Below are 12,234 nucleotides of genomic sequence, written 5' to 3'. Positions count from 1 at the left end.
CTGTTTCTAAACCCTCCTGCCCTTTACTGGTATGTATCAAAGTAGTAGGTGGTATCCATCCAGAATAATGGACTTTGTTTCTTGCATTCAGATGGGTATATTTTTTTAAACTTTTTTGTCTCAGAAGTGTCCTGTAGACTGTGATATTGAAGTAGTGTCGTATTTGGGCTATATTATCCATTTCTACTGGTCATAATATGTCCAAGCGTCTTTGGTTATAATTAGTGAATTTTAGTTGGCAGTACTATCCCAGCATTAATGTGGCAAAAAGTCTACCCATGAGAGTAGGAACACCCACTGAAGCAGGTTTTCTCACGGGACTTGGGACCCTGTGGGGGACCCACACTGGAGCTGTTCCTGAAGGACTGCACCCCATGAAAGGGACTTACACTGGAGCAGTTTATGAAACCCATGGGGAGAACTCACTGGAGAAGTTTGTAGAGGACTGTCTCCCATGAGAGGGGCCCCATGCTGGAGTGGGGAAAATGTGAGGAGTCCTTCCTTTGAGAAGGAAGGAGCAGCACAGACAATGTGTGATGAAGTGACTGCATTCCCCACCTCTCTGTGCCATTAGGTGGAGGAGGTAGAGAAAATTGTGAGTAAAGTTAAGCTGAAGAAGAAGGGAGGGGTGGGGGAAGGTGTCTTTAAGATTTGGTTTGTATTTCTCATTATCCTACTCTGATTTGATTGGTAATAAACTAAACTAATTTCCCCAGTCAAGTCTGTTTACCCATGACAGAAACTGGTGAGTGATCTATGTCTGTATCTTGAACCATGAGCCTTTCATTACACATTCTCTCCTCTGTCAAGCTGAGGAGGGGAGTGATAGAGTGGCTTTGGTGGGCACCTGGTGTCTAGCTAGAGTCAACCCACCAAACAGGCAAACTACTTTGCTTGAAACTTAGAGAATTACTGTTTTCAACTGTACTTTGCCTCCAGATATCCAAAAATCACTGCCTTCTAGTATTTAGTAGTTTAAGGAGCAAGGACTTTGTCAGATGGTCCAGTGGGATGCCATTTTTCATTGTGTTATTGTTTTAAGCAGAATTAGATGAGACTCAGCATAGTTCAAATAGTGATGGTGGAACTTGTTTATATCTCTGATGGCACAAGTGTCACAATACCTTATGTAATTTTTGTGTTTCAGAAGTTAGAGAATGTAAACCGCATTGTAGTGTTGGGTTTTTTTTTTATTTAGAGAAGATAATGTATTTTTATGTCGATTTGGTAGATTTGGTAAACAAGTTTTAATATATCTTGTAGACATATCAGTTTATGGTCTTGTTCTTGACTTTTTATGAAGAATGTTAATCACACTCTAAAAAATACTTATCTAGCAATCATATATTTTGCATTTTTAAAATAGTACAACTTTTTGTGTAGCCTGTAACCTCACTTAAAAGTGCACTGAAGTTAATCACTGTCAGAAAGGATATGTTGAGACCTGCAGCATGCCTTTACTTTAGAACAACAAGACTTAACTTTTTAAATCTCCTGTAAAAAGGTTACGTTCTTAATTGTAAAAAACAAAATACTAGAGTAAAACAGTGTACTAGGGGATTTAATAGATTCTACAGCAAAAAGGTTGCACTATATTAACATTGTGTATTTTCATTTTAAAACTAGAAATTTTCTTCTGTCCCTCAGGCTACAGTCACAATTTCATTGTATCTTTTAGCCAAATATTTAGAATACTACCTCTTCTGTCTGTATCTCCATTTTGTAACAGTTCCAATAGCTACAGTACCACAGTTGACTTTAACTCCAAACTTCAGGTAGGGTTTTCACACAGTATCAAACCCAGGAAGCCTTTCACTTTGACATAGAAAGATATTCCTGTTATGAATCATTAAACATAAAATTAACAAAAGAAATGCCATGGCTCTGCATGTTTCTCTGAGCTACTTGAATTTCCTCTCATGCCTGCTCTTGGGGCCTATACTACATTCTATTCAATATTTAAGTGGAGAGAGGATCAAAACTGGTGGTGATCCCTAATTCATGGAACACTTCAACCTGAAGTTAAGTATTTGCCCTGAGCAGTCTCATGGGACCCAATGGTATTGTGATATTTAAATTGGACTTGGACAGCTGTTTGATATTTTACTGAATATTTTGGTTCTGTGTTTCTCCGAAATGAGACTAGCATGAGAATGTGATTTCCTAATTGTGCACAGACTGCTCCTCTCAAGCTCTGTCACATACTTCAGGGTTTTTATTTCCTCACTCACAATTGCCCTTTTTTGGATCACCCTTCAGTTTTTATTTTGATCCTTTACTGCCTGCTGTTCCTGAAATGCCAATGCACTGCTATCTTCCCCGTTTACAGTTTCCCCACTGACCTGTTCCTTCCTTGTATCATTCCCACCTACTCTTTCACTTAGTAAACAGACAAAAGAGAGTAGTGGAAGTAAGGGTGCCCTTCTTTTGATCTTTTAAATGAATTAGTTTCAGAACTGAATTTTTCCTATCATTTGGTAAAAGAAGTGGGGAAAAAAAGTCTCCAAAACACAAAAAGAAAATCAAAAGCAATTTTATTTCCCTTTCATCTCTTAATTTAGATGCAACCTCATACTTGAAGATGCAGCATCTGTTCTTATAGAAGCCTCTGTCTGATTTTGTCCTTAACATTTTTTTCACGGAAAACTTCTCAGAATCACAGAATAGGTAATGTTGGAAGTGGCCTTGGAGGATCATGTATTCTTATGGAAATTTCCTGGTTGTAAGTTTTCACGTTGATTCTAATCCTGTCACTTGGCACCTCTGAGAAGAATCTGATTGTCTTCAGCCTCCTCTTCAGCTATTTCTAATTAAGGTTTGCCACTCTACCACACTCCCAGGCCTTCTCTTAAGGCAAAAAACTTTTTCCTGTCATGTTCTGAAATTCTTGTGCCTTCTGTAAAATCAGAGGAGAGCTAAGTCTGCGCTGCAAGACCCCTGAGAGTGGTTTTGGTAGTGTTCTGCTGTCTCCAACTAGTACTTGTAGCCTCTTACACTAATGTTTTATAGATACTTTTCTATAGTATTTTCTCTGTCTAGTAAGTATAGGAAAGAAAAGGGGATTCAGAGGAATACATGGAAATCACAGATTATTTGAGATGTTTTTGTATGCAGTTTGCATCACAAACTCAGTCCTGTAAATTCCAGCCCAGTCTACAACTTGGCATCAGCATCCAGCATGGTGTGGAGGTTAACAGCACTGTGCTGGTACTAAAGAGGTAGCCAAATGTTTGAACTCACCTCTCTCTTTGGTGGTTTTGTTGTTGTTTTGTTTTGTTGTGTTTTTTTTATCTGTATGCTCTAATAAATATTTTATAGCATAATTGTATGAAGAGAAGACCAACTGTTCAGTTTGAAAAGAAATAAATAAACTTGAAATGTTTATTTTGCTCCCAAGTGAGAAGTGTCCCAAAGTACCTTATTTAGAATGGATGCTGCTGGACATAATGCTGAAGGAAATGCCAAGATATGGAAGAATTCTCCGCTTTAAAATTTATGAGTATATATCTGGCTGCCTGTCATCTTCATATAAATCATGATCTGACATTTGTCTAAAACAAGCCTCTAGATGTAGCAACAACTGCATGTTTTTCCTCTTATTTTTTATCTACTCATGCTCTCTGCAATTTGACAAATAGATATTCATTGATTTATTTTTTTTTAAATATATATTTCAAAAAGACTGAGACTAAATAAAGAATTTTTTTATCACTCACTAAAGACTGGGAAACAGCAAGTAGGTTAAGAGAAATAGGAGCTGTTGGTAATAATGTAAGCTGGGGCATGTATTTGAAAAATTCTGTGTATAAACTAAAATGAAGTTAACTATCTGCTGAATTCAAAACCAGCACATTAATGTTAGTTTTACCTGACCTTGGTGGAATTCCACTCACTTTGATAATCATAGGCTTCATATCAGGAATTAGTTGCATCATTTGAAAATAAAAAGAGAAAACAAAATCTTGCATAATCTAGCTCTAAAATTTCTCTAGGCTGCCAGGGCACTGCTGACTCCTATTCAGCTTGCCATCGACCAGGGCCCAGGTCCCTTTTCGCAGGCTGCCCTCCAGCCTCTCGTTCCCCAAGTCTGTACTTACATCTGGGGTTGCCCCGTCCCAGCTGCAGAATCCGGTTCTTGTCTTTTTTTTAAACTTCATGCGGTTGGTGATTGCCCACCTCTCTACTTTGTCGAGGTCTCTCTGCAGGGCCTCCCTACCTTCGAGAGAGCCGACAGCTCCTCCTAATTTAGTACCACTGGCAAACGAGGAAAGATCCTCGAAGCTGCCGCAGAAGATCAGAATGCACCATAACCCTAGGAGCCAAACCTTTGTCCGCAAAGGCACTTCACACCCTGTTTTTTGGCTCCTTGAACGTGAAGCAGGCGATGGGGATGGCGTCCGGGCTCTCCCTGCCGACCTGGAGCGAGGACGGGCTCGGCCGCTCCCCCGCAGGGCACCCGCCGGGCCTCTCCCGCGGGGCACCGGGGTAGCGCTCAGGCGGCGCCAGACCCGCCACCTCGGCCCGGCGGGGTTGCCGGGCAACGCGACGGACGCGGCGGGGCAGCACCGTGGCCATGGCCTCCAAGGGGAACAAGAAGAAGGATCTCGGCGGCCCTACCAGCACCTCCCCCAAATCGTGAGAGCCCCGGGAGGGAGGGAGGGCACGGGAGCAGGGCTGTCCACGCCGCCTGCCCGGACACTGGGGGCGCGCCGGGAAACACACCAGGATGCCCGGCCGGGGTGTCCTCTTGGCCGGCTAGAAACTTTTCCCCGAGGCTTCCCTTCCTCGGGACCGGGAGGCGTCGTCCGTGCGCACCTGTGCGTGGCGGCCGTGTCGCCATGGCACCGGCGGACACGGGTGCGGGCCCGTAGTCCTGTGCGTGCTCATAGCTGGTGCTGACAAAGTCTGCTTCCTTATGTGGGTGCTTAATTAAAAGGGGTTTCAAGAGGCGAGGTGGGGCTTGGTTGTTCTCGGATTGGTTTTTTTTTTTAGTTTGCTTGCTTGTTCAAACTGGAGGCCCAGCTGACGTCGAAGTTGTGCTCTTTTCCTCCTGTGGTACTTTGTGGTGCGCCTGTCTGGGAGCATCGTCCTGCCAAGCCGGGGGATGCGTGTCTTGTACCATACCTGGCCTAGCAGCCAGGGTGCCTCGGACCTCGAGCATAGCAGAAGGAGTGAAGCGTTCAACTGGTGGTCAGGAGCCGTCAGAAGTTGAATGTTCACTGAAATGGTTTTGGGTTTAAAAGAACCTCAAATCAGGACAATAATTTTAGGAATTCAGGCTCCTCCCATTTTCATCGGGTAGAGGAACTAAACTAGCTGAAGTTTTCGGGGCAAAATGATTAATGACTCTCATAGCACGTAAGTTTCACTTACAGAAAGGAAAAGAATTCCCTGTGCCTGGAATGTTTGCTTTATGTTATAATGAACCCAAGGAAAGTAAATATATTAAAGAAAGCATTCTTCCTATTGATTTCTTAAATATTTCTTTGTAAGTAGCATCTCTTGAGTTATTTTTAAATGATTCACTATTTGTTGAGTGTTTAGTGGCAATTTGTATATTTCTGTGTAAATGTATATTTCTTCCTGCAAGGACAAATAAATAAATAGAAAGCATTGACTTTCTTTCACGGTTGCTGTTTTGACTTGTGAGTTCAATTTCTGTATTTTGAGCAGCTTTCTCATCCTAAATTATGTAAGCCTGAATGCATGGTGCTCTCAGGCTTGAAATGAAAAAGGTGTCTGATATATGTGCTCATGCCCTTTTCTTTTTGTCTGCTATAACTGAAAGTTTCAGTTGTATCACTTATTTCTCTCTTGAAATCATCCTCAAATACCCCTTTGTTCTTATTTCATTTCTAGTTACGCAGCCTTTACTACACAGTAGTTTCTTATTTCATATCATCATATTTCTGTTTGATATTTCACACCTTGATTCCCTTTTTGTTTACTTTTCTGTTGTTGCAGACTGCCAGTATCTAATTCTTCCCGCTTCCCCACTGCACCCTTTGTTAGTAACTTTATTGTTGTTGTTTTAGCCACAGCCGTACAACCTCTCATATTTACTGTTTCAAACAGTTTATCAAAATTTTTCTGGTCATGTCTAAGCCATCAGGGACACTTTATTTTTTTAGCACTGTCGGAGAAAAAGAAGGGAAGTTATTTTACATAGGGTGGAGTAGCTTAAAGATGTCCTAATGGTAGCTTAGTAAGTTTGTTTCTTCTGTAGTCTAGTAACATGTTGCAGTAACCTGATTGTAAAGCAGAACTGTCATAACACAGAATAAATAGCTTGTATTTGTGTTTTTTAAATTAAGCTTATACCTTCTGCTTTAACTGTAGCATGTCTTTTGTGTTTGTCGTGTGATAAACCACTGTGATACAGAGTGCCCCTCTAGTAAACAAGGGTAACTCTCAGCAGTAAGCTTCTGAATGTTTTGGTGCCATATACATTTCCATATGAATTCTTATTGCCCTGAATCGTATTCAGGCATATGGAGATATAAGCTGAATTTTTTTTTTTAATCTTATCTTACTATTTTCTTATTTGATGGAACAGCTCTTAGTATACAGAACTACCCCTGTTTGTATTTGAATCTAGATTTATATTATCAGAAATGCTGATAGTGTAAAAGGGGAAAACAGGAAATCTGTGACACAAAAAAAATCGAAAGTTACAGCAATTCTCATACTGATTTCCTAACTGATCTATCCCCACTCATTTTTTGTCATTCATTCTGGAATGTTACTAAGGCCTTTTGAATGAATGGATGAAAAAGCGTTGGTTTAAGTCAATGCACGTCTTTCCAAGTTCAGCAATTGACCTGATAAACCTTGATTAAGTTGTCAGGAAAGATTTTCCTTTAGCATCTGTTGAACTGTAGATAATTAATTTAAATCAGGGAAAGCTAATGACAACTTACTAAACTTTTGAATACATATTTTTTTGTCTCAAAACAAAAATTTTACTGCAAAAGTAGCCCCATTTTCTCATGAAACAGTAGAGAATGGTGCTATAAAATAGTTGAAATTTTGATTTCAGCACTTGCTATACTTTCATACTGTTTTGCACTGTAAATTTTGCTTTCTGAGTCGATTAAAGGCTCTATTATACTGCAGTATTTAGTCTCAGTAAGAACTTCATCCTGCTGAAAACCCCCATGTATCTTAATACTCTCTAGTCAAAAATCTCTGTGAAAACCTGGTGTTTATGAAAGCAGTGAAAATTGTTGATAGTTGGGAACTGAACACAGTGGGACTAAAAGTTTACCCTTGGGAACACTTTTAAGATCTTGAATAACCTTTCTTCTTTCTTACCCTTGTTTCTCAGATGGATTGCAATTTATAAACCAAACCCAGTATTAGAAAGGTACTTTAGCATTCTTTGTCTCTCCTAAGCATTGAAACATAATTTTTTTTCTTTAGTCATGCTATATGCGAGCGGTTTCCAAACTTTTTCTGATTGTGCAACCCAACTAGTAAAAGGGGTTTGAGTGCACCCTTCCAGTATATGTGTACTTATTCCATTGTCAGTTGTATACATGAACTACTCAAGCTCTAATATTTTTTTCCTTTGTGTGCACTCCCTACTTTGGAGACCACTGCTATGAGCTGCAGAATTCCTACAGAGACAACAAGCAATTAGGCAGTTTCAAGTTTTGAACTATACTCTGCTAACGTTTATAGGGAGCTTTTTGTTTGGATTAGGCTTATGGTTAAAACTTAAAAACTACAGACAGTGATTTATGCAAAATAGAGGCTGTATTTCATTTTTCAACTTTCCACATTGCTTCTAGACTGCTTTACCCTTTATCATAGGACTTGTGATGTCAGAATGATGGGAATGCAGCTGATAGCAAACAGATTGATATGTTATTTCTTTGTTTGGAAATGGAAAAATACTGTACAATGAGGAATATCTGTATTCCAGTAAAGTATTCTGTGTTTGCAGGTCTATGAGAACAAGATAAAAATGTCATTCATTTACTAGAAAGTACAGTTCTGGCCCCATATGCAGAGAACATTCACTCTTCTGATTTAAGGCTAGATCTGTGTCATTGTTATCAAGAAAAATTAGGAGAGTACTGACCCGATTCTCTAGGAGTCTACTCTGGGACAAATGAATAGTATTGATGCTCTTAATATTTATAATTGTTAAGGAAAAGTGCTGAGCATGGTGATAAAACCAACTCTTCTGTGTAACTCTGTGATTCAGTCCTCATTTTGTTTGGTAATCCTTGTGTCGGATGGATTACTCTATGTTTCATCAGGTAATGATTTTCTCCTAATTCTAGAAAATATTGTTTCTTTTTCAAGTGTGTTGTGGAAATTGGAAGTACATCTTATACATACACTGTAAGATTGCACCTGTGTTCATTGGAGATATAACAATTACTTATTAGATATTTGGATTTCAGTAAAGCTTTCAATGCCATCTCTCACAGTATCCTTCTGAACCAAATGGCCAGCACACAGCTGGGTAAACACATCATATGATGAGCAACAGGCACAAAGCATCAGAGTGAATGGGGTAACATCAGACTGGGGACCTGTTACTGGTGGGGGATTTCCACAGGGCTCCATCTTAGGCCCTGTGCTCTTCAATATCTTCATAAATGACTTGGACACAGGCTTCGAAGGAGTACTAAGTTTGCAGATGATCCAAAATTGGGAGAAGTTGTTGGCTCCCTCAAAGGCAGGGAGGCCTGGTTGAGACCTCGACAAATTAGAGGGCTGGTCAACTACCAACCATGTGAAGTTTAACAAAGATAAGTGCTGAATTCTGCACCTGGGATGGGGCAACCCTGGATGTGCATACCTTAATATCTGTTTGTGTTCATTCTCTTACCCCATTTATTCAGGACGTTTGTGAAATGGAGACAATTACTGTACAAATTTTGTGTCAATCTGTAAGAACCTGGGTAATGTTGCTATTCCTGTATCTGAAAGAGAAATAGATGCTTGCAAGCTGTCTGAGAAAATGTTACCTCGTAAGTTTAGTATTCTGTGGTAATTGTAAGATAGGTTTTCTGTGTTTTATTTTAAAACAAAACTTGCAGTTACAGTGATAAAAATGTTAAAAAGACTTTGTCTTTTGACTAATATTGTCTTTTTGATAGTAAATGCTACTTGTTTTATATGCAACTAATAATCAAAATCCTAAATAGAAATATCAGTAATATAAAAAAAGGCTAATATTTTTTTAAATAATTTGTAAAAAAAATCCCCAAAGCAGACAGTGCTTATGAAAAAAAATTACACCGTTATAATTTCAATTCCTGTGAATAAAGTTAATGTAGAAGGCCCCTGAAAGTAACGTGTACAAACATCTGGGCAATATATTTTGATCACCTTAAAATCACTTTTCTTAATTTCTAGTAAGATCAGGCTTCTTTTTTCCCCCCATAATTGCTTAGAAGAGTCAGCACAGTCATCTGCACTGTGGAAAATGAGTCAGAATTATTGGTGGATATATTGCATTGCTGGAGTGGGACCTCAAAAACATATGGAGAGGGCAGGAAAATTGCTTTGAACTTGCTTAGGCAGACTTCCCGTGAGTCTCTACGGGATGCTCCATTGGGTCTGGCATCATTATTACTTTCTAATTAGGTAGCAATTCCCTTCAGGAGCTAAGCAGTTGCTAGAGATGACAGGCTGAAGAGCTCAAAAGAGCTGCTGCCTTTATAGCTTTTCTTAATTGCACCATTAGAGGCTACCGAGAATGTGATCTTTCCCAGGTTTCAACAGCTATGGTGAATAGGAATTGATGTCTCTGTTGGCACTGAAAGAGAGTCTGGCTAGTAAAAATGGATAATGAATTAAATGCTTTTTAAATTAATTTGATGAAGCTCTATGCCATCAAGCCCAATCTTCTGAATTAAACCCGAGCCATCAGCATCTATCTCAATTAGGGTTTGGGCTATTAGGGAAAAAAGTGAGGAGTTAATGGTCGGTGCCAAGAGAAGCAAGTGATTTAGGGGTAATTGTGGCACAGGCAGAGGTCACCAGTGTATATAGAGGAAGGTCAGAGTAGTGCTAAAGTTCTTTTTAGAGAGTGCAGTGGTTGACAGCAAGTTGAATATGAGTCAGCAGTGCCCTGGCAGCCAGGAGGGCCAACCGCGTCCTGGGGGCTATCAGGCAAAGCATTGCCAGCTGGTCAAAGAGGAGGATTGTCCCGCTCTGCTCTGCACTGGTGTGGCCTCATCTTGAATATTGTGTGCAGTTTGGGGCACCACAGTATAAGAAAGATATTAAGCTCTTAGAGAGTGTCAAAAGGTAGACAACAAAGATGGTGAAGGGCCTCGCGGGGAAGCCCTGTTAGGAGCGGCTGAGGTCACTTTGTTCAGCCTGGAGAAGAGGAGACTGAGGAGAGATCTTATCACAGTCTACAACTTTCTGGTGAGGGGAAGAGGAGGTGCAGACACTGATCTCTTCTCTGTGGTGACAGTGACAGGACCCAAGGGAATGGCCTAAAGTTGTGTCAGAGAAGGTTTAGGTTGAATATTAGAAAAGAGTTCTTCACCCAGAGGGTGGTTGATCACTGCAACAGGCTCCCTGGAGAAATGGTCACAACACCAAGCCTGTCTGAGTTCAAGAAGGGTTTGAATGACACATTGTGTGACTCTTGGGGATTGTCCTGTGCAGGGCTCAGAGTTGGACTCGATGATCCTTGTGGATCCCTTCCAACTCAACGTATTCTGTGATTCTGTGAAGAGCAATATTTACTGCTGATGTATGCTTAAGGACCAGCAGAGACAGGCTGAAGCCTGGACTGGCCGGAAGAAATTACCTAAGTTTAGCTTTGTGCCTGGTTGATTGCAATGAGTAGCAGGTTGCTGCACTGCTGTGGTACAGTGAGTTGCTGCACCAAAGTCTAGGATTACCTAATGTTCATTGTTAAGATTAATGAGACAGTAAGAACAGAAAGAAATAGTGGCATTGGTAGTTCATACTTCTATTCCTATATACCTAGGATAAGCTTTCAGCCAAGGCTTGTGATTGAGGTTTTATCCACTGCCAGCATGTGTTCTTTAGGTAAGTATACTTAAGGTTTAGACTACAACAGTGGTTTAGAGAATAGAGACTGAACAAATTGATTTTTTTGCGTTTTGCATTAGGATTGCTAGATTGGCTGAAGTTTGGGAATGGCAAGAACTAATAACTTGTGGATAAGAGGATGATGGTTGAACTTGAAGCTGATTTTAGTGTTGTGCTAAATATGTTAGTTAATATAAATGTTAATGGGCACTAAATATTTACATGGAATCATGATACAAGTCTTCAGAAAAGAAATCCATTGAAGATTCTATAAATACGTAGCAACCATATACAACTCAGGAAGTGCTTGAGCTAAAAATTCTTAGGGACTGTTAAAAGTATTTGCCAACTATACTGCATATGCCTTTATGCTCTTTGTAGGCTTTCAGTTGCAAGTATTGTTTGAGACGAGATGTTGGGCTACAGTTCACCCATGCTCTCATTCAGTATTCCTGTTCTCATGTTTGTGAGGGTAGCCCAGTGGTACATCTTTATGTTCCAACATTTGTTTTATTTGAGAGAAGGGGTTGCTATATTATTGTAAAAGCTAGTTAGAATCATATGTAGGTGCTTATGCTTGTTTTTGACTGCATGAGCTAGGTCAGAGATGAGTATGGCATGGTGGTTATAACTAAGTTCTGCTAGAGACGTGAAACAGGGTTAACATTTTGGACAAAAGACATTGAGAATACTAGTCCTGATGTTTGCAATTTTTGGATTAGGTGTATCCATTTTATGGTTATTTCTGACCCATTTATTAGAAACTAGGCTGTCTTTAAAAATACAGTTAGTTTTGAGTGTTGTGATTTAACCCCATCTGGCAGCTCAGTGCTACACATCTGCTCACTTACTCCTCCCCAGCAGGATGGGGGACAGAATCTGGGTAAAAATGAAAAAACTTGTAGATTTAGGTAAAGACAACTTAATAGGTAAAAAGCAAAGCAAACCAAGGAATTCATTCAATGCTTCCCATGGGCAGACAGATGTTCAGCCATCCCCAGGAAAGCAGGGCTCCTTCACTTATAGTGGGGACTTGGGAAGACAAATGTCATCACTCCCAACATCTCTCCTTTCCTTCTTTTTCCCCCAGCTTTTATTGCTGAGTGTGACAACATATGGTGATGTGTGCCTGTTTGGTCAGTTGAGGTCAGGTGTCTGGGCTGTGTCCCCTGTGGTCCCTTCTTGTGCGCTTCTAGCCCA

General features: G+C 40.2%; 1 protein-coding gene across 6 annotated transcripts in view; it reads left to right on the top strand.

Annotated features, from left to right (window-relative positions):
- Positions 1-4,502: 4,502 nt before the first annotated feature.
- ADGB (androglobin) overlaps positions 4,503-12,234 on the top strand; it is a 105,271-nt gene continuing 97,539 nt past the window's right edge. For all 6 annotated transcript variants that reach the window (XM_027633783.1, XM_027633769.1, XM_027633787.1 and 3 more), the window contains exon 1: positions 4,503-4,635. In XM_027633783.1, the coding sequence (XP_027489584.1) occupies positions 4,574-4,635 (62 nt within the window). In that variant the 5' untranslated portion in view covers positions 4,503-4,573. The remainder of the gene's footprint in view (positions 4,636-12,234) is intronic.

This window comes from Corapipo altera, unplaced genomic scaffold (genome assembly GCF_003945725.1).
Source record: "Corapipo altera isolate COAL_440 unplaced genomic scaffold, ASM394572v1 2b, whole genome shotgun sequence".
NCBI lineage: Eukaryota > Metazoa > Chordata > Aves > Passeriformes > Pipridae > Corapipo > Corapipo altera.
This window is presented reverse-complemented; position numbering and strand designations above follow the sequence as displayed.